The 21,841-nt window shown below is 32.7% G+C and overlaps 2 protein-coding genes and 1 non-coding gene across 3 annotated transcripts; all 3 read right to left on the bottom strand.

The window, feature by feature from the left end:
- Positions 1 to 35: 35 nt before the first annotated feature.
- Positions 36 to 9,770, bottom strand: LOC113865008 (peptidyl-prolyl cis-trans isomerase CYP37, chloroplastic). Its single transcript, XM_027499306.1, has 12 exons — positions 9,599 to 9,770; positions 9,268 to 9,516; positions 8,582 to 8,671; positions 3,234 to 3,329; positions 2,643 to 2,750; positions 2,459 to 2,508; positions 2,135 to 2,234; positions 1,877 to 1,930; positions 882 to 1,040; positions 665 to 787; positions 418 to 467; positions 36 to 351 (listed from the first exon to the last, which is right to left on the bottom strand). The coding sequence occupies exons 1-12, from the start codon at positions 9,719 to 9,721 to the stop codon at positions 240 to 242; spliced, it is 1,314 nt and encodes a 437-aa protein (XP_027355107.1). The 5' UTR covers positions 9,722 to 9,770; the 3' UTR covers positions 36 to 239.
- A 146-nt stretch (positions 9,771 to 9,916) lies between these two features.
- On the bottom strand, positions 9,917 to 9,988 carry TRNAQ-CUG. Its single transcript has one exon. It is a non-coding gene; the product is annotated as a tRNA-Gln (tRNA).
- Positions 9,989 to 10,683: 695 nt separating this feature from the next.
- On the bottom strand, positions 10,684 to 15,545 carry LOC113865345 (PAP-specific phosphatase HAL2-like). Its single transcript, XM_027499823.1, has 3 exons — positions 15,122 to 15,545; positions 11,890 to 12,577; positions 10,684 to 11,182 (listed from the first exon to the last, which is right to left on the bottom strand). The coding sequence occupies exons 1-3, from the start codon at positions 15,273 to 15,275 to the stop codon at positions 10,879 to 10,881; spliced, it is 1,146 nt and encodes a 381-aa protein (XP_027355624.1). The 5' UTR covers positions 15,276 to 15,545; the 3' UTR covers positions 10,684 to 10,878.
- Between the last annotated feature and the right edge of the window lie 6,296 nt (positions 15,546 to 21,841).

Genomic DNA, 21,841 nt, shown 5'->3' with positions numbered 1-21,841 from the left:
TGAACATCTAAACCTAATGAAGAATTAAGTTACTGAAAGTTATTCCTTTCTAGAGGATTTCTCTCCCTGTTCAATTGGGTTTTTTAATGAATAGAAATTTCAACCTATTCCTATATAATTTCGTAATTTACAACACAACCTGCACCTAGAAAATCAGGCTGATGCCATTCACACAGCATATATATTAAAAAGAATGAATTATTCTTTTCTGCTTGGTTTACACCGCAAACAAATATACTCTAACTTTCCTTCGGCAATACAAGACGATCTTGGCCTTCAATAAGCCTTGCTGAACGAATAACATCACCAGTTTTTATCTGTGGGAGAATATCTCTCCCAGTGGTTGTGTATCTGCATATTTTAATAGCATGAAAAAATGGAGGAAAAATTGAACTCAAAAATACTAACAAGGCTTACCCAAAAACTGAAAATTGCCCTTCATCAAATGATATCCCTCCCAGACCAGCCTACAATAGAGGGGGGAAAAACAATACTAATAAGGCTTACATGAATGGAAAGAAAGAGAAATGAATGAATTCAATTTGCAAAAGAGCATAAAAACTTCTGCTTCCATGTTTCACTCATTTTATGCAACGAAACCCAGCAAATCCTGTGAGCAAATGAACATAAGGGATGTAGAGGGAACAAAGGTAGATGCACTTACACTTCGTTTATCATAGAGATAGAAGAAAAATTGATAAGGTGATGAATACTCCTCAGAGGCTTCATTATGAGCCATAGCAACTGCCCCATAAACAGAAAGAGGAAGAACTGGCAGTTCTCCGTCCTTCCAGAAGACAGAAAACACATGAGAACAGTATCATATATGTCTGTAATGTCTGATGCCATATTTTTATAATAGAATAAAACCAAAAATATACCTGCACACTTAATGTTGTTTTGTAAAGGGGCTCAAATTGTCCAGAGGGCATTATTTCCAAGGGAACATTGTAACCACTGTTCTTGTCAACTCCATTATCTGAGAGAATAGCTTGGTTGGTGGAGCTGAGCTTTGCACCATTATATGCTCCATCCATCACCTAAAGGATATGCGACTGTGTAAGTGCTTTTTCTACTAGATTACACAACCTAATAATCTACAAGTTTAAAACACCAACACATTAAACCAGGATATGCAGCTACAAATGCACAATTAAAAGTAGGTACTCTAAGAACAGCAATATTCCAAATTCCAATGAATTTTCAGTTCATGAGAATTGCAGTAACATTTGCACTCTTCCACTGCTAAAACCCTCTGCTTCCTAGGCTTTCTCTTCCTTTATGTTAGTTTCAGCTTTACATTAAACCCTTATGCAAGGCTGTTTATTACTGGAATCTCCTCTTTCCCAGGATTGTTTTGAAAGCTGACTCTTCCTTGTTGCAACGACTTTGTCTGTGTAATAATTTTATCTTTTCAACTTGATAATCTAGGTTTTCCACTTTAATGTGTTCTCTTTACACAGAATAATGGATCAATTGCTGCAAGCACTAGAGACATAACAAGTTAACAGAAGTGGAAGTATTTTGAAGCCACTCTTTCTTCTCTATTAAATGCTATCAAACTAAATATAAGATCGTAGACTTTGAGAAAATATTTTTCCTCTAGAAAAAAAACTAATTAACTGCATCATTTACAGTACGAAAAGTTCAAGAGAAATAGGACTTAATGATTGAAACATTAACCATAGATCATCAACCATTCAAATAAAAATAGAACAGTACTGATTCAGTGTACTCAGAACTTAGGAAATCTGACAGATTGTGGATGAACCATCAGAAGTGTTGAAAATCAAGAAAGATATGAACATGAAGGATATTGACAAAGAATAGCCATATGGAAAATTGGCGAGGCTGAAGTACTGTTCCACTACCTTACCAGTTTTGCAAAATTCCCTGCAGTTAATGGAGCCGAGTATCCATCTATAACAACCTGAAAACAAAGGTCTATCAGTTAATCTTTCATATACCACCTATGAAAAGTTATTTATCCATGCACCGTTTACCAAACAGTGATTTTGATGTATTTTTAAGGTGGATTGTTCATGGTGCTTATCAATCCTTTAAGAGACCTGAAGCCCACCAAATCAACAACCAATGGCTAATCATAAAGGAAAATTCATGGAGGAAATTATACCTGAATGGTGGCAGTATTTTTCCGTTCTCCCCCAACTGGAGAAAATGTAGAACCATCTCCTTTCTCAATGGTGAACTCAACAGTTCCTCTCCCTGAAAGCCTAAACAAATGGGAAGATATTGATTTTCCCCAATGTTCTAAGTGTTTAATTTTCCCAAGGAATTGAGCTACGAATGACTAACCATAAATCTTTTTTATGTTAGTTTCATGTCAAATGGTCAGTGTATGTTCAAGATTTAAGGTGGGAAACTGAAGTATCCATTACAAGGATCTATGTAAAACATCAAGGCAGTAACTGACATGACTTTCAATAGAATCACTGACCGTGGATATTGCGCATACTGCTCCGGCAATAGAAATGATAATCCAGGTGCCTGTTGCAATAATATCAAGTTCAGATTCTGGACATGATTATAATATTGTTCATAAATTCAGTCAAGTTATTCGAGAAATGAAAGTAATTACTGTCGATTTCAAGATACTGTCATATTATCTGGTTTGCAGTTACCTGTAATAACTCTAGCTCTGCTACAGTATCCAGTGTAGATGCAAGGTTCACAGATACTTTATCTGCATCTTGTTCCTTTATAGATTGAAGAAGAGTTTGCAAGCCTCCCTACAAAAAATTTACATAATTGTGGTAGTTTCTCAATGAACCATAACTACCAATTTCACATAATTAGTCGCTTATATGACATTGTATTAGATTTCATCTAGAAAAGACGGTACATAATGAACAGAAAAAATGTAAAATCAATCAAAATCCACATTCTAGTTTCTTTATCTGAATCTTTTTTCTTTGCATCTGGCATCCTTTTGGTCACAAGCACGTTGTATGATAGTTTCATGTGAGAAACATAAACAATAGAAAACTGTATTCATTTGCAATGCAAGAACTATAATCTTAAGTATAATCTCCGAATTTAATTCAATTAATGTCATAAAAAAAAACATGGCTTTGGAAATGCAAAAATGCCTACTTTTTTTTTAATAGAGGGAGTTAACACATAAATGCCGATATGAAAAATGTCAATAATTATATCAAGATACACAAAACATGATATTCATATATTCCAGAAGATGCATTTTTCAAGAATACCTTTCCTTCTATTAGAGACGCATGTACCAAAGAGCCCCTGTCCTTCAGTTCCGCTGGTATACTTGCCAATATAGAATCTTTTTCATCTACCGCTATCTGAAGTAAGGAAGTAAATTATCAAAATTTGAAGTCCTTATGTGAATATTATACTATATATCATTGACAGAACAAATATAATGTTAAAGATGCAGGAAGAAATTCCACTGAGGTGCAACAAATACTACAAAATTGTTGAAAAGTCAAAGAAAAAAGGCGCATGACAAAGAAAAACGCGTACAATTTCGGTGCCTAACGCGTTTTGAAATTCGGTGCCTAACGCGTTTTGAAATTAAGCGTTTCATTTGCCTATATAAAGGAAGCAATGAAAGGCAAAAAAATGCAGAACAACTGAAATTTGTGTGTGCAAATATTCCGCATTTATTTTTCACTTCCACAAATCTGACATTACAAGAAAATTCGGCGTAATTTTCTCAACAACTGGTATCAGAGCTGGTTCAAAATTCTGCATTTTTTGTGAGGTACTGTTCATGTGAATAGTAAAATTTGCAATAGTAAACTCGCAAGTACTGTTCACGTGAATAGTGAATAGTGAAAAATTTGTCAGCATTACAAATTTGTTCTAAACACAGTGGTATACAGAAATTGTCAGAAACGATTCTAAGAAGAAGTCAGATTTGAGTGGGAGTGATGGCCGCAGATGAAGGAAAGGTGAAAATTGAAGAGTTTGATGGTACAGACTTTGGCTTTTGGAAGATGCAAATAGAGGACTATTTGTATCAGAAAGGCATGCATGAACCTCTCACAGGCAAGAAACCAGAGTCTATGAAGGAAGAAGACTGGAAACTTCTGGACAGAAAAGCTCTTGGAGTCATCCAATTAACATTATCCCGTAATGTTGCTTTCAATATAGCAAAAGAAAAGACTACGGCGGATCTTATGAAGGCTCTTGAAATCATGTACGAAAAGCCGTCAGCCTCAAACAAAGTTTATTTGATGAGGCGGTTATTCAACTTACGGATGGCAGAAGGCGCCTCAACGGCGCAACATCTAAACGAACTCAACACTGTCACAACCCAATTGAGTTCAGTTATAATCGATTTCGATGATGAAGTACGGGCTTTAATTCTCTTATCTTCTTTGCCTGAGAGTTGGAATGCTACTGTCACAGCTGTAAGTAGCTCATCGGGAAGCAATAAGTTGAAATTTGATGATGTTCGTGATTTGGTTCTCAGTGAAGAGATCCGGCGTAGATAGTCAGGTGAATCATCAACCTCTTCAGTATTGCATACAGAGTCAAGAGGAAGAAGTTCAACCAGAGGAAGAGGACGCAGTAAATCAAAGGTGAGGCGTTCTAAGTCCAGAAATCATCATAGCTCCAACAACTCGAAGACTATTGAGTGTTGGAATTGCGGGAAGACGGGACACTACAAAAATCAGTGCAGGAGTGCACCGAAGAATCAGGAGGCGAAAGACGAGACAAATGTTGCTTCCACCTCTAGAAGAGATGATGCGTTGATATGTTCTTTAGAGAGCAAGGAAGAGTCTTGGGTGTTAGACTCTGAAGCATCTTTTCATGCCACTTCGCAGAGAGAATTTTTCAAGAACTATGTTCTCAGAAACCTTGGTAAAGTTTACCTTGGCAACAACCAATCATGTGAGATTGTGGGTAAAGGTGTAGTGAAGGTTAAGTTGAACGGGTCTGTATGGGAATTGAAAAATGTCAAACATATTCCCGACCTGACAAAGAACTTAATCTCAGTAAGCCAGTTGGCCAGTGAAGGCTACACAACAGTCTTCCACGGTGATAACTGGAAGATTTCAAAGGGTGCAATGGTAATTGCTCGTGGCAAAAAGAGTGCTACTCTTTATAAGACAGCAGGAGCATGTCATCTGATTGCAGTTGCAGCAAATGAAAATCCCAATCTATGACACCAGAGACTAGGCCATATGAGTGAGAAAGGGATGAAAATCATGCACTCAAACGGTAAGCTACCAGGTCTTCAGTCAGTAGAAATTGACATGTGTGAAGACTGTATACTTGAAAAACAAAAACGAGTCAGCTTTCAGACAAGTGGAAGAACCCCAAAGAAGGAAAGACTCGAGCTTGTTCACTCTGATGTTTGGGGTCCAACATCTGTCCCATCCATTAGTGGGAAGCAATACTTTGTGACTTTTATCGATGACCACTCCAGAAAGGTATGGGTATACTTTCTGAAATATAAGTCTGAAGTATTTGAGGCTTTCAAGATGTGGAAAGCCATGGTTGAAAATGAAACAAGATTGAAGATTAAAAAGATCAGAACCGACAATGGTGGTGAATATGAAGACACCAGATTCAAGAAGTTTTGCTATGAGCACGGGATCAGAATGGAGAGGACCGTGCCAGGTACGCCTCAACACAATGGTGTAGCTGAGCGTATGAATCGAACGTTGACTGAAAGAGCCAGAAGCTTGCGTGTGCAGTCAGGCTTACCAAAGCAGTTCTAGGCAGAAGCAGTCAACACAGCAGCTTACTTGATCAACCGAGGTCCATCGGTACCATTGGAGCACAAAATACCAGAAGAGGTATGGAGTGAAAAAGAGGTAAAACTCTCACATCTTAGAGTTTTTGGCTGTGTAGCATATGTGCACATTAATGATCAAGGCAGGAGTAAGCTTGATCCCAAATCAAAGAAGTGCACTTTTATCGGTTATGGTGAAGATGAGTTTGGCTACCGCCTATGGGATGATGAAAACAGAAAGATGATCCGCAGCAGAGATGTAATCTTCAATGAAAGAGTGATGTACAAGGACAAGCATAGCATAAGCGCCAACAATGCAGAACAGATTGAGCCAGTGTATGCAGAAGTGGATGATGTCTCAGAAAATCCTATAGTTGAGAATCCTCAGTCAGAGGAATCAACTGAAGAGAACAGTGAGCAGCAGTCTGACACATCAGAGGCTCCTATTTCAACTCCTGTATTGAGAAGGTCTTCTCGACCTCATGTGCCTAACAGGAGATATATGGATTACATGTTGTTGACTAATGGAGGAGAGCCTGAAGATTATGTAGAAGCATGTCAGACTATAGATGCCAATAAGTGAGAGCTTGCTATGAAAGACGAGATGAAATCTTTGATCTCTAACCAGACATGGGAACTAGCTGAGTTGCCTATGGGAAAGAAGGCACTTCACAACAAATGGGTGTATCGGGTGAAGGAGGACCATGATGGCTCCAAAAGATACAAAGTCCGACTAGTTGGCAAAGGATTTCAGCAAAAAGAAGGAGTTGACTACACTGAAATCTTTACTCCAGTTGTAAAGCTCAATACTATCAGGTCTGTCTTAAGTATTGTGGCTAGTGAAGAGCTCTATCTTGAGCAATTGGATGTGAAGACTGCATTTCTTCATGGAGACTTAGATGAGGAAATCTACATGCATCAACCTGAAGGTTTCTCAGAAGAAGGGAAAAAGAATATGGTATGCAGATTAAAGAAGAGCTTGTATGGCCTGAAACAAGCCCCAAGACAGTGGTATAGGAAGTTTGAAAGCTTCATGCACAAGGAAGACTTCCAGAAGTGCAATGCCGACCACTGTTGTTTCTTCAAAAGATATAAGTCCAGTTATATCATCTTGCTACTTTATGTTGATGATATGTTAGTAGCAGGTTTAGATATGAACGAGATTAGAGATTTAAAGATGCAGCTGTCAAAAGAATTCGACATGAAAAACTTAGGTCCAGCAAAGAAGATTCTTAGAATGCAAATCACGAGAGATAAGCAAAGAGGAATTTTGCAGTTATCTCAGAAGGAGTACATCAATCGTGTTTTACAAAGATTCAACATGGGCAAGGCCAAGCCAGTTAGCACACCTTTGGCCAATCACTTTCGCCTATCCAAGGATCAGTCCCCTCAGACGGAGGAAGAAAGAAACTTCATGGCTAAGATTCCATATGCTTCAGCTATTGGAAGTTTGATGTATGCAATGGTATGTACTAGGCCAGACATTGGCCATACAATAGGAGTTGTAAGCAGGTTTATGGCGAATCCAGGAAAAGCTCATTGGGAAGCAGTCAAGTGGATTTTGAGGTATCTACGAGGCACAACAAAGAAATGTTTATACTTTGGAAAAGGAGAATTAAAAGTACAAGGCTATGTAGATGCAGACTTTGGAGGTAAAGTCGATCACCGAAGAAGTACCACCGGTTACATTTTTACTGTTGGTACTACAGCTGTCAGTTGGATGTCGCGGATACAAAAGATTGTTGCTTTATCCACTACAAAAGCTGAGTATGTAGCAGTAACAGAAGCCAGTAAAGAGTTGATATGGCTTCAAGGTTTGTTAACAGAGCTGGGATTCATGCAAGAGAGGAGTGTTTTGCACAGTGACAGTCAGAGTGCAATACATCTGGCAAAAAATTCAGCATTTCACTCTAGAACCAAGCACATTGATATACGTTATCACTTCATCAGATCTCTGCTTGAGGATGAGGTGCTGACATTGAAAAAGATTGTAGGAAGCAAGAACCCAGCAGACATGCTAACAAAGGTGGTGACCATTGACAAACTGAAGTTGTGTTCAACTTCAATTGGCCTGCTAGAATAACAGACCAGAAAAGACTGCTGCATTGGTTGAGGTGTGAAGACAGATTGAAATCAGTCTTCAAGTGGGAGATTGTTGAAAAGTCAAAGAAAAAAGGCGCATGACAAAGAAAAACGCGTACAATTTCGGTGCCTAACGCGTTTTGAAATTAAGCGTTTCATTTGCCTATATAAAGGAAGCAATGAAAGGCAAAAAAATGCAGAACAACTGAAAATATTCAGAGAGCAAAAACAGAGAAAATAGTTTAACTTCTGGTACAATTGGGTTACGGGTTGTGAATGGTTGTGAGTCATTTTTGAGTGTTTTGTAAACACTGAGTGTATTCCCTTTTTCAGTAATATATATGTAGCAGTCCGGAGACGTAGGCATTATTGGCTGAACTTCGTTATCAATTTTGTGTGTGCAAATATTCCGCATTTATTTTTCACTTCCACAAATCTGACATTACAAGAAAATTCGGCGTAATTTTCTCAACAAAAATTCCCCATGAAAAATGCAAAGGACTAAAGTACTTAAGTTATATAACTTAATTTCTCTATTAAAAAAAAAAGATACAACAAAACTTTAATGATGTGATGAAGGCGGGAAAAGCCACCAAGCTCGAGCACATATGAAATTTGAAAACTTTGATCATTTTGTCATTCAATAAAATGAAAGACGAATCTTAGAACCTTCTAAAGATGCAACGTCCCCTAAATATCCGTAATTTTGGTTTTCAGAATAATACAACCAAGAACAACAGACCCAAAAAACAAAACTCTGAATACCTTCAAAGCTTTCTTCACATTCCCCTCCATTGTTCCATACGGTTTTCTCTGTGGAATCCTCAATAGGTACGAAATATCTTCAAGAGAGTCCTGGACGAAGCATAGTTCCCAAACAACATGCAATGCTGACCATTAAAATGTTCAAAAAGCGAAAGCTCTTGAAAATGACTTATATATAAGGAAGCATTTGAAAGAAGTTCAACAAAACTTACTTGAACTTGTAAACATGACTGGCAACCTTCTAATCAGCTTTCGAAACTTTTATAAAATAAGTTTATCTTATTTTATTCCACTAGGCTGTACAATATTTAATATGTACTCAATTAAATTATCTCCTCAAATTAACCGTGTTTAAATTAACTTATTTATATTAAGAATAATTTTTCATATTTTTAAAATAATAAATACATATATTTTTTATTTAATACTTATTTTATAAACGTAGATGGATATATCACACAACAAAGTTCTTAGATTAAATAACTAGATTTATCTTTTTTCGGATAATTTTGCTAACTACTACACTAAAAACACCTAGCAACCAGTTTTAAATATATTAAAAATTAAGTTGTGCAGAGGCACCGATCAGCATTTTTCATTAAAAAAGAAAAAGCAATTAATTTCTTTTGATTAACGATGAACCAAACACGGAGTTGAGGTGGATACATTGATGATGAAAGGAAAACCTGTATAGCCTTCATGTTGGTGTTTGCAGGAATTGCTTTTCTGAGAGCAACTTCTCCAGTTCTCGGAACCTTGGTATCTGGCGAATACAGAACCGCTTTCGCAGTAGGAACTGACACGTAATCGACCAACGGAACCACCATAACACTCATCTGAACCGACGCAATTACCATCGGAATCACACTCTTCAACCGCTTCATCATCCTCACGATAATAACACCTGCTGACGTGGCACTTCGATCCACCTCTTCCTGCAGCAAAATCCACAGGCATAGTGAGAATGATAAATGTGCTAACGTTCATACTCTTTGTAATGCGCGTGGATGTCACGACCTTCGTGAGGACTTGGTGGTGCTTCTTGGAGAAGCAAGTGATTCGTGAACGGCGAATGGAACGAACGGTGCTGCGAGCGATGGAAATGTTGTTGAGGGAGGAAGACAGAGGGAACGCCGCCATCGAATTGAATTGAAGGAATGGGGAATTTGGTGTTACTGTGTTTGCTTGCGCGCCTAATCCGTTACAGGAAGAGGAGTGTTCTTGTGTGGAAGTAGAAGAGGGGACACGTGTCCCCCATGTGTAATGACATCTATGCCCATGATGAATGATAGAAATCACGAGGTGAAGAAGAAAAGGAAAATAATAACATGGGAAAGGTCCCACCGAGATTTGAACTCGGGTTACTGGATTCAGAGTCCAATGTCCTGACCACTAGACCATGGGACCATCTTGTTAGTCACTGTGATTCATATTTAATATATCCTCATCTTTCTGCCATCGCTTCTCTAATAAATTAAAATGTTGTTAATATGATTATAAACATAGTAGAATTGATTAAAGAAGATATATAAACAATACAAAAGCGTGAATCAAATTGTTATGATTCACTTTTTTTTTTTAGTTCAAGTGTTTTAGCATTGTGAACCAATATTTTCAGACAACATTCATATATCATTTAAATACAACTACTACTTCAATTTGGCCCAAACTATTATTTTGGTCTCAGTTTAATTTTTGCAAAAGAAAATTTATAAAAATATCTCCTTATTTTTAATTTGATTTCTATTTTCAAAAAAAATTATAGAAAATAGTAAAAATAACACTTTGTTATTTCTACTATTTTAATATTTAAAATTAAAAAAATGTAAAAAAAAAGTAACATTTTTGTAATTATTTATAAAAACTAAAGAAGTTTATCAAACCAAATAAGCCCTTAATTTTAATATCATATTCACAGATGACAATGAATGATGGATTTTATTATAATGTGAAGGTACACGCACACATAAGTGAGAATAAAACACAATTATAACTATTAATTAAAAAAATTATGGTTGAGATTATAATAATGGATGTATATGTTTTATAACAAGCTCATAGTTAAAACATCAACAATTAAATTTTTAATCAATTATTATAATGGAATGTTGTCCTTTAGGAGTTAAATTCCAATATAAATCTCCAATATAAGATAATTTGCTATAATTATGCAGAAAAGTTAGCTACTCTCTATTGAAGTGCCAAACAACTTTGTAGAATAAAGGGCACGGGGGGGAAAAATTAAAGACCCGGAATGGCTCTAAAAAAAATTTGCCTCATTGATAAGAAAGAAAGCCTCATAAATTTGAGGAGTCCCAACTAGCATAAACAGCACCAATTAGTTTTTCATGCAATGTGACACCAGAGCATGCAATTATGCCTCTATCAAGACCTTCCAAGTACATTCCCTTTGAAAAGTCCAAGGGGCGCCCCCCAGCATCAGTCACCACACCACCAGCCTCTTCAACAATCACAACACCAGCAGCATGATCCCATATCTTCTCCTTGTACCCACACTTTGCAAATTTCATGAATATCTCTGCGTCTCCCCGGGCTATTGCTGCATATTTTACCATGCTGTGCACGCGTAAGGGCTGTTTCCTGTATCAAATTTTGAAAGGGAAGAGCAGTTCAACCTCAATGATGGGAAAAAAAATGCTGTCATAAACACGAATAGGTCTGCAAGAAATTAAACAAGGAAATTCAGAGAAGAGCTTAAAAGTATTGAACCTTTTACCATAACACTTGTTAACAATGAATCCATGAGAAGATAGGACTAAAACAGGCTATACTTTCCAATCCAAATAAACTGCATGGTTCTTAATTCCTTTCTAGGAAATGCATGAATTGAACCAAAATCTCTATTCTCTGTATGTTAATTTATTAACATCATCAATTTACAAATTCAGTTATGGCTTTCCAATCTTTGCAGTAAAAAGATTTTATGTAAAAGGTAAATCAATTTCTCTGATCAGTAGATATGCAAGATGTCCAAGAAATTTTCTGCTCCTCATGATTCCCATTGAAGTACCAAGAAAAAGAATTGAAATGTCTAACTCTTTTTTATATTGTACTAAGTAATTCTAACATTATATATAAAACTGACTAATTTCCACTTGTAGTGACACTATTGTTGGTCTAGAAATGGTTTCTGTCATGGAACTTGGTAGTTAAATCCTAAAGACCTAAACCTTTTAAGAACATCCTTATGTTTTAATGCACTTATATGCAAGTACTTTCAGTCAATTCAAAAAGTGAAATAGGTCCAAATATCGGACATTTTGATATAAAAAGGGAAAATATGATACCTCAGTCCCACACTGTGAGCAAGTCCTGCTGTGAAAGAATGATTTGAGTTTGCCCTTTCCACTGGTTCACAGAGAGTTGCCAATGCTGGATCATCGGTGGAAGAAACCCGAATAAGTCTAGCACAATTTGGCCATTCTAGCATTTTATCTCCATCAATTAACGATTGCAACCATGCCTCACCACTGCCTCTTCTTGCATACAATACACATCCTTTTCCCCATGCATCAGGAATTGTTTGAGATGATTGCGTCCTTGTGTGATGAAGTTGATAATGATAATTAAGCCATTCTGTCTTAATTGGGTAATTAGGACACCCAAGAACTCCAAGAACAACTTTTCCATCCTCAATCAGAGCTAGAGCAACAGCATACTGATCACCGCGTACAAATCCTAAGGTGCCATCAACAGGGTCAAGTACCCAATGTCTTCCCCTGGGGCCTCCAGAGGAGTTGCACCGGGCAATGGCTTCAAGAACTTCTGATGTCCCAAGAGTTGTCGCCGGACTTTGAAGACCATAATTGGATGCAAAAGCTAAAGACTCATTAACAGTATCCACAACAGCTGCTAGCAAGCCTGCTGATTCATCTTTGGATATGGTTTCTATGTCTTCTTCGGCAACAATTGATACATTTTGAACCCCAAAAATTTCTGATAGTAACCAACTAATAGTTGCTTGAACACTCAAGTCTTCTCAAGCAGAGACATGAAATGAAATAACCAGTTAATTAACTTTGAGTAACATTTACACCAAAAACAAAAATTTTGAGCACCTCATGTAAATGTGCAAGGAGAAAATGGAGGATATTATTAATAGTAGAGTAAAATATTCTCATTGCCATATCAGACTGATTACTTTCAGTGCTATAGGAATATAAACAAGCTAGTTTGATCTGAGTGCAAAATTGCAAAAACTAATATTCTATTTATGTATACAAGAGAAAGAAAAAGAGAAAAGTGGTGATAGCTCTACTTTGTAGAAGCAAAAATGGGTAGTAATATTGGAGCTTGGATCTTTGGACTGTCACTATAACCAAAAAGAAAAAGAAAAGTTTCCACCTTATGAAGTCCCACAAAAGAGGTTTAACAACTTCTTGGTGGTCACAACTTGAAACAACAAGTTGACAGACAAACATTGCTAAGCTATAAGCTCAATCAAAGTGAAGTACCAAAAGCTCTAAATGTTGATCAAGCTAACTCTATATTTCCCTAAAAGAAAAAAAATAGACCATTCAAAGTTTCCAGCTACATAGTTAAACATGATTTACATCAACTAGAAACCAAACATCAAAAAGAGAAATATACTACCATAAAAAGAATGTGACACTATGAATTGTAGGGAAAGCTACAAGAAGTTTGCAACATTTCCAAAGACTAAATTGAGAAGCATAGTCATCTTAATGGTTTTTCCTCTGCAAAAGATTCATACCTTATTACAGTAAAATAAATTGAAATAAATCTCCTGACATTTTATAATTGGGTAGCCTACTATGCAATCAGTTCATTTTATTGAACCAGTACAACTATCTGCCACAGCTTTTGGACTGATGGAATGAGTTTCTTTTGGACAGAAAAGTTTCTCTGAAAGTTCAATTTATCCCAAGTTCCCAACCATCTAGATATGCCCACTACTGGCTGCACTACGCAAACAATTAGTCACAATATAGATTCAATGGCTTGTTTCAACATGGAAAGCATTCAAGACAAGAATTTTTTTGGGGGGGTGATACAAGATTTAATTTTTATGGTAATAATTCTGTCTCCCAATGTGATGAAAGAAGTAGACATTGAATATCCAAGTCCAGCTGGATGATTACGAACCAACTAAGATATTTCTTTCTTTAGCATTAAAATATTAGAATGCACCATGTTAATCACTCCAGAGACTTTCAACTAGGCCTGAAAGCCTGTGTTAATATACAAATAGCATATGCATTTATTTCCATTTATGGTTATGAATCTGAGGTCAAGGAAATCAAATCCTACAAGAACTATCATACACTTAGGAGTACAATTAAATTAGATATTACATTCATAATTTCAACCAACATAGATGTATAACTAGTGTGTATTTGCACACACACACCAGATTTATATCTCATACAAACGATGCCACAGCTAAAATTTCTTCATATAAGATTAAATAACTTAATAATATAAAACCATTCATGAGTATTCACCCAATAACTTAAAGTTTTCTAGTTGACAAATTCTTGACATAGTATCATAAACTCTATGATGAAGTAGATAGGAGTTCGATGCTTCCTTCATTCCCCCAAATAAAAGTTGAATTTGAGTAAAAGGTAGGTAGGCCTATGGATTGTCCACCCTTCAAGTGGCTCTTCGAGAGGGGTCATGCTAGATATAAACCAAACATGAACTTTCACCAAATAACTTAAGCTTTTGAAATAGATTATTCTTGACACAACTGAAGTTTCTCAACAACTTCAATGGAAAAGTTTACCAGCACTTTGAGTCAAAGAAACGAATAGTCGACCTCCAGCGAACAATGTACTTCCCTCTAACAAGTTGTTTTATATACTTCATGGTTCCTTACCATGGCCATGACCATCTATGTTTTATAGAATATCACAGTAAATGGACAAGTGGGTACGGGATAGATGCTGAAATCACAAGCCTATTAGACACATACAGTGCAATTATGATATCACTATTGATAATGCAAAGATCAAATCATGGCCAAAAAATAAATGTGATATAACGTAACCTACATAAGAATTAACCTAGCACTTCACTGTCAAATCAGAGCTCAAACAAATCCAACAACTCCAGACTACAACAAAAATAAAAGGAAAATGAAAGAATAAATGAATGAAAATCTGCATGATAGATATTCAGAATCACGATTCAAGCCAAATTGCCCGCTAAAGATTTCAGTTTCACTAAAACAATACACAACACTTCACACGATTCATGTCAAAACCGGTCCATCATAACACACTCTAATACTTTACAAAGCCAAGAGCAAAGTTTGCCAATCCCACACGAATCTTCAAGCTGCATTACCTATTGAACATTTCAATTTCACTAAAAACAGTTCACTGGATTTGATCCTACACTTTACCAGAAACCAATAACCAAAACGCCAGTCTTTTTAGCAACTATAAGAAAAAATATATCAAACTATTCAAATCAAAACGACCCCATTTTGAAGAAAATAAAAAAACGCAAAAGGGGTATAATAAAATCAAAATTAAAATTGAATGCAAATACCTGCAACAGTAACAGGAGAATCATCATCCTTGGACAGAACGTTATCATTGTTGGTCGCAAGGAGCCTCTCCTGCACCCTCCCACAGAGAGCACATGCCACGTGGACCACCCTAACAGCCACTTCCAATTCCCTTGCATACTTGTCCTCCTCCATGCCCAAACTAACTCACACGCTCCCTAACAAGCCGTGTTCGGAATTAGAGGATTCCCACGTGTGACGTGCCCAAAAAAGAGTGAAAGGAAAAGAAGAGTCGAGTCTTCTACATGATGTGCTTTGGTTTTGCAAGGAACAATTGTAGCATTTCCCAAAGCAAAATGTGAAAGTGAAACGTGGGGTTCTTCTTTCTCCCACAAAAAGATGTAACTAAACGAAACGAAACACCACCAAAAGTGTTTTCTTTGATGGGTTTGTGTTGTGCTCTCTCAATTGCACCCTCCATACTAAAGGGAAAGGGATAATAAAATATACCACAAATTATATTATAATTATATGCATACTCAGCTTCAAAAAATATTCTTTTTTTAATTATACGTATTTTTACAAAATGATAATTTTACTTTTAAATAATAAATATACGTTTTTTTTTTCCTTTACCACACCATAAGGTATCTTTTAGTGTAGACCACCAATGCTCGAGTTGAGTAATATTAATGCAGAAAAATAAATATACATTAACACTTGCTTTTCTTTTATTTGATCTTTTATATATATATATATATATATATATATATATATAAGATCAAATAATATAATACTGCATTATTTGTTTTAATTAAATTTTTATAATTAATTGGTGTGTGTTAATAATATTCAAAAAAATAATTATAATGTGTAAATAAAATAAAAAATGAAATATACAAAAATGATGTTGATTATAATTCATAAAGTGAAAGGTTATCTAAACAAGTATATTAAAAGTTGAAATTTTAACGTATTTAAAAATTTTATATTCCACATATGATCAAAATAAAAATGAAAATTTTTAAGTATTCTTCATACATTAATTAAAAATCTTTATATTATGATTATAAAAATAGCTATAATTTAAAACTAAAAAGAAAAATATTAGAAGCAATATCACTAAAATCATAAAAAAAAAAAAACCATATAAATTGTCTTAAAATATATAAATATGTACTATGATTATAATAAGGTTGATAAAATGTGATTGACATCAAAGGCTGCGAACGTTTGGGGCCCAAGAGGATCACATTCATGAATTTGATGTTGAGCAACTTGATATTTGCTTCTTCTGTGCCACCAAGATTCTGCCACGTCATCATTTGACTTTTTTCAGATTATAAGTGGGCCCTTGTCATGATAGGGGATCTAACATTCTTAATCAATATTTTATATCTTCAATTTATAATAATTATTAATTTAACTAACTCCGATTGATGACCTCAGAAATTTTATTTTTTTATTTTTTTAAAAAAGAAATGAAATATCCTAAAGTGCTTCACCGAGTCAACATTATCCATCCATTTCAAGATTTTGTGTGTCAAATATGTCTATAGTGTCGCTTATAATCATTCAATTAATTGGTACACAATTATTTTTAAATTTTATTAAAAATTAGGTAGGTTATACTTTTTTCTTTTTAAATTATTATTTTTTTATATTTTAAATAAATTTTAATTAAAATATGTTAAAAAGAGTGTTATGCTACTTCTAATTAAGACTAATAAAAGAGTGTTAAATTTTATGTTATTTGGTATAATAAATTTGGAGAAGGAAAATAAATAGAAAAAAGAATAGGAGATGCATCTAGTCTACATCCGAGGCATGATTCCATTTTAACAACTGCCAACGGGACCACAAATTTTCACATGTGATGTGATTCGGATAAATAAAAAACACTTAAAATATGCTGTAACGGAGTTATAGGGACTTTTTTATTTAAATAATATATTTTTAAAAATAAATTCTTAAAATAAGGTTTTTGCTAAACTATTTTCGTGTCTGGGGCTTTTTTTTGTCAGGATGGCAGTAGTATCGCACATGCATAGATGATAGTAAATTTTTATTATTATTTTAATAGAGTATCGTTCCAAAATTACCGATACTATACTAGACTGCACGAGTATCGGACAAAGTGAAACGATAACATATTTTTATAATTATTTTAATATATTATCGTCGTCCAGCATTTGAAACTCATATTTTTTTAATTAATTTTAATAATATCGTTGCAGATTAACCGATACTCAATATTTCAATAAAAGGACTTATAAATCAAATTGAACCGCTCTCGTAAGTCACCTTTAGAGAGCGGTTCAATTTGAACCGCTCTCATAAGTCATCTTTAGAAATATATTTAATTATTTTTTATATATCTATATATTAAATTTTAACAAAAATTTTCTAAATAATTATTATGCATCAAAGTTTGAACAATAACTTTTCATGGTATACTTATTATATACATTGTAATTATAGTGTTATTAATTTTATTTTTATTAATATTTCATTTTATATTCTATTTTACTCTACAACAATTTAAAAAATTATGTAATACCTACATTATTACTTTATTTAAACTTTTATTTTTATTTTACTTCTCCTTTTTTATTTATATTAAATCAAAAACAATTTTTTAATTTCACTTTATTACAACCAAATATATTTAATTTAATTTATTCCCATTATTTAATCATTTTTAAAATATATCATTTTTTAATTATTTCTTTTTACTTATCAACACTAATAATCTAATTTCTCATACTTTTTACGTAATACATATTTATTTTTAAATATAATTATCTTATTATCTTCAAAATATTACTAATTATGTATTTCTATTTTAATATTTAATGATTTAACTAAAATTTTATATTTTAATGTATTTTATCTATCATAACATTTGTAATTTTTTTTTCCTAAACATAATATTACATATATCAACCAATAACAAAATAACACTACTTATATATCTATTTTTTTTATATCAATCAAATTTTATATATAATTTATTTATCACAAATTAATAAATATATCAATTACACTCAACAAATTAATATATATCTATAAATTACACTTTAAAAACAAATTTGGAAAATTAAATTACAATCTTAAAAATTATTTTTTTCCGGTTCTAAGTCAAATGCACAGTTTTTACATATACAAACTTTCACATTTTTCATTTCATACATATAATTACTAAAATCTGATACAAAATTTACAAAAAAAAGTTAAACTGCATTTGATATAGAATTCTAACCTTTAATGCCGGCAGCAACAACGACTATTCCAGTTCACCAATATCGGGTCCTAAACTACAGATTGAAATCGGTTATTATTTTTCAAATGAAACTCAATAAAATATCACAAATTCAACAAAATAATTTTTACCTTCCAATATTTCAGAGAATAATGCAAACGAAATGAAATTTTTACACAAGACTTTTGCAAACTCGCATAAAAAACCTTCAACGTCAGCGTTAATGGAGATTATGATGGAGGGGAAGAGAAGTAGAAGCTTGGGCGGCGTCGGTTCCAATATTCCACGTGTCGCGACCCCAACTAGTATCGCTCCAAAAGAAACGATAAGCCAGTCGACGTGTCAGAGACGATACACATACGATCTCGACACGTGGCACTATTTATCCCCGACCGTCCATCGCGAATGGTTATCGTCCCTATTTCGTCGATACTACTTATTTAAGAGAGCGGTTCAGTTTGAACCGCTCTCTAAAGATGACTTATGAGAGCGGTTTAATTTGAACCGCTTTCTAAAGGTGACTTATGAGAGCGGTTCGAGAGCGGTTCAAATTGAACCGCTCTCTAAAATTGATTATAGGTCATTTTTCGTTGATTTTGAAATATTGAGTATCAGTTAATCTGCAACGATAGTATTAAAATTGATTAAAAAAATACGAGTTTCGAATGCTGGACGACGATAATATATTAAAATAATTATAAAAATATGTTATCGTTTCACTTTGTCCGATACTCGCGCAGTCTAGTATAGTATCGATAATTTTGGAAAGATACTCTATTAAAATAATAATAAAAATTTACTATCGTCTATGCATGTGCGATACTACTGCCACCCTGGCAAAAAAAAGCCCCAGACACGGAAATAGTTTAGCAAAAACCTTATTTTAAGAATTTATTTTTAAAAATGTATTATTTAAATAAAAAAGCCAGTTATAGGTGAACATCTACTATTATTAATTTTTTTTATCATATATTAAAAAATTAAAAAAACATGACATAGGTTAGAATAAGAATTTAATTTAAATATATTAATAATGTAAACAAAATTATAATATTATCCAATTATTCAATGTAGTTGTTAAATTATTTTCTTATTCAAGAATCAAAAGCATCTCTAAAAAACTTTTTAGGAACCAGTTTGAGTATTCATTCTATTTTTCTCAACACCTTTAATCTTGACAATACTTGTAATACGTTTGAATTTTTGTTTATAATTAAGAATTAACCATCAATAATTGGTTCTCAATACAAGAGTAAGATGATAACAAGAGGCATTTCAATGAATTATATTTTAAATAACTTACACACGTTTCAAGTTACTTATATAAAAGGCATAATAACAAGTTTTTTTTTTCCTGTTTGTCTTGACTAAAAGAGTATTAATAATTTAACGACTAAATCATACAATAATTTAAATAATCAAATAGTGCAAACTTTCAACATCAAAAGATCAGTTTATTCCTTTTTATGATAAATTATTATATTATTATTATTTATTTATTCGAAAATCAATAACTCTTGAAACGCACATGCTGCATATTGCTAAAAGTTTTCTTAGTTTTCTTAAAACCTGTTTTTTTACATATTTTTTCTTGAATTTGATTTTGAAGGTCTTTTTTTAAAAAAAAAAAAGAAGTAAAAGTGACAAAATTGACTGATCCATCTAAAAATAGGTTACTTTAATTATGTTATATTTAAAAATAAGTTAAATTTTTTAGTCTAACTCGTTTAAGAGTAAGTTAACAGTGAATTAGTCTGCTAAAAACTAAACAATAAAAAAAAAGTTGTTAGACCATTAAATTAATAGATCAGCCCACTAAAAATAATAAAAATATTACACTAAATAATAAAAAATAGTTTAAAAATTATTTTTATATTAATAAAATATAATATTTAATTAATAAATAACTATTTTAAATTTTTAAACATAAAAAATGGATATAACATATAACAAGTTAACTTGATCTAGTCTACCATTAACTTATATTTTGAGAGGATAAAATAAGGTAAGCTAAGTGGGCCAATGAATTTAATATATTCAGTTCAACCTACTAATTTTGATAGATTAAGCAAATTGACTTGAATGGAGAAGTATTGCTTGAAAACTTATTAATATGGCTGATGAAAAGCAACAAGCACACAATTATCATATTTTTCAAGCTTTCTGTGCAAGGAAATTTTCTAACTAAAAATTGAAACTTATTCTACCTACATGATTGTTCTCTTTCTTTAATTTTCTACCCTATTAATTAAACATTGGACCATGACAACGGAATTTGCATAGGAGTCCTAGTCACAAATGAAAATGTCTCCTTCATGTTATGTGAAGCATTAATAATACTCTCCAATTTATCATCAAGTGGATCTTTCTGTACCACTCAATTATTATTCATATATAAATAAAACTAATAGTCTATATATTTTAAATTTGAGCAAAATCAATCTTTTTAGCACTAACTTTGCATTTTTAAATGTAATTAAAATATATTTTTTATTAAAAATATATTTTTTCTAACGTAAAATAATTAACAAAAACATGGAAACTATGAATGAACACTAAACATGGCAATTAGACGAGGTGGGGTAGGTCTTGTCTTCCCATCTCTAAGATTAGGACTTCTAAAACTTGTCCTTATTCTCATTAGATATAAGAAAAAAATATTACAGTTTTAGGATTTGGATTTGGGAACTCACTTTATCTTCTATTAGACGTTGTCTCCTTTTTATATTTCTAAGATAGATGGTAGGACTGAGGTTCATTGCCTCTACTTAAAAACAGTGAATTTTTATTAAAAACAATTATATTTTCAAAATTTTAATATAATAAAAAATATTTAAAAATTACTATTTTTTAAGTCTTTAAAACTTATTTTTAAAGTTAAAAAGAACAAAATTTTTAAATTAATTAAAAATTAAATATATTATAAATTAAGTAGTACATAAAAATAGATATTAATAATATTTTAAAAGTAAAATAAATTGAAACCAAATCATATTTTATATAAATATGTAATTTCAATTTAATGTCATGTAAATAGTAAATATTAATGAACTGATGTCATGCTTTATTTTTTTATAAAATATATTTAATAATTTAATTTTTAAATATTAATTTTTTAATGATTGAACTTTTTATTTGTTTTAGCGTGACACTAGTGGACAAATTGCTCATGCTACTTCATTATATATTTTTTATCTGCTTACTTTTAGAAATATAACTTTTTATTTATATTTTTTATAATTTTAAAGAATATTATTTATTATTTTACAATACTCTTATCTCCATTTAATTCTTAAATATTTTATATGTTATTATAAATGAAGAATAAAATAATGAAGTTCATGATATGGAGTTAAACATGATTTTAATATATATAAAAGATTAGTTATATAAATTTTATTTTCTTTCTTACTTATGTGTTTTTAATTTTATCAAAGTTAAAAGTAATAAATATATTATTTCAAAAATTTCAAAATAAGTCATTATTATTGACAACATA

The sequence above is a fragment of the Abrus precatorius genome, unplaced genomic scaffold, assembly GCF_003935025.1.
Source record: "Abrus precatorius isolate BTA unplaced genomic scaffold, Abrus_2018 Scaffold4, whole genome shotgun sequence".
NCBI classification, from domain to species: Eukaryota; Viridiplantae; Streptophyta; class Magnoliopsida; order Fabales; family Fabaceae; genus Abrus; species Abrus precatorius.
The sequence above is the reverse complement of the archived record's forward strand: the minus strand, read 5'-3'. Positions and strand labels throughout refer to the sequence as shown.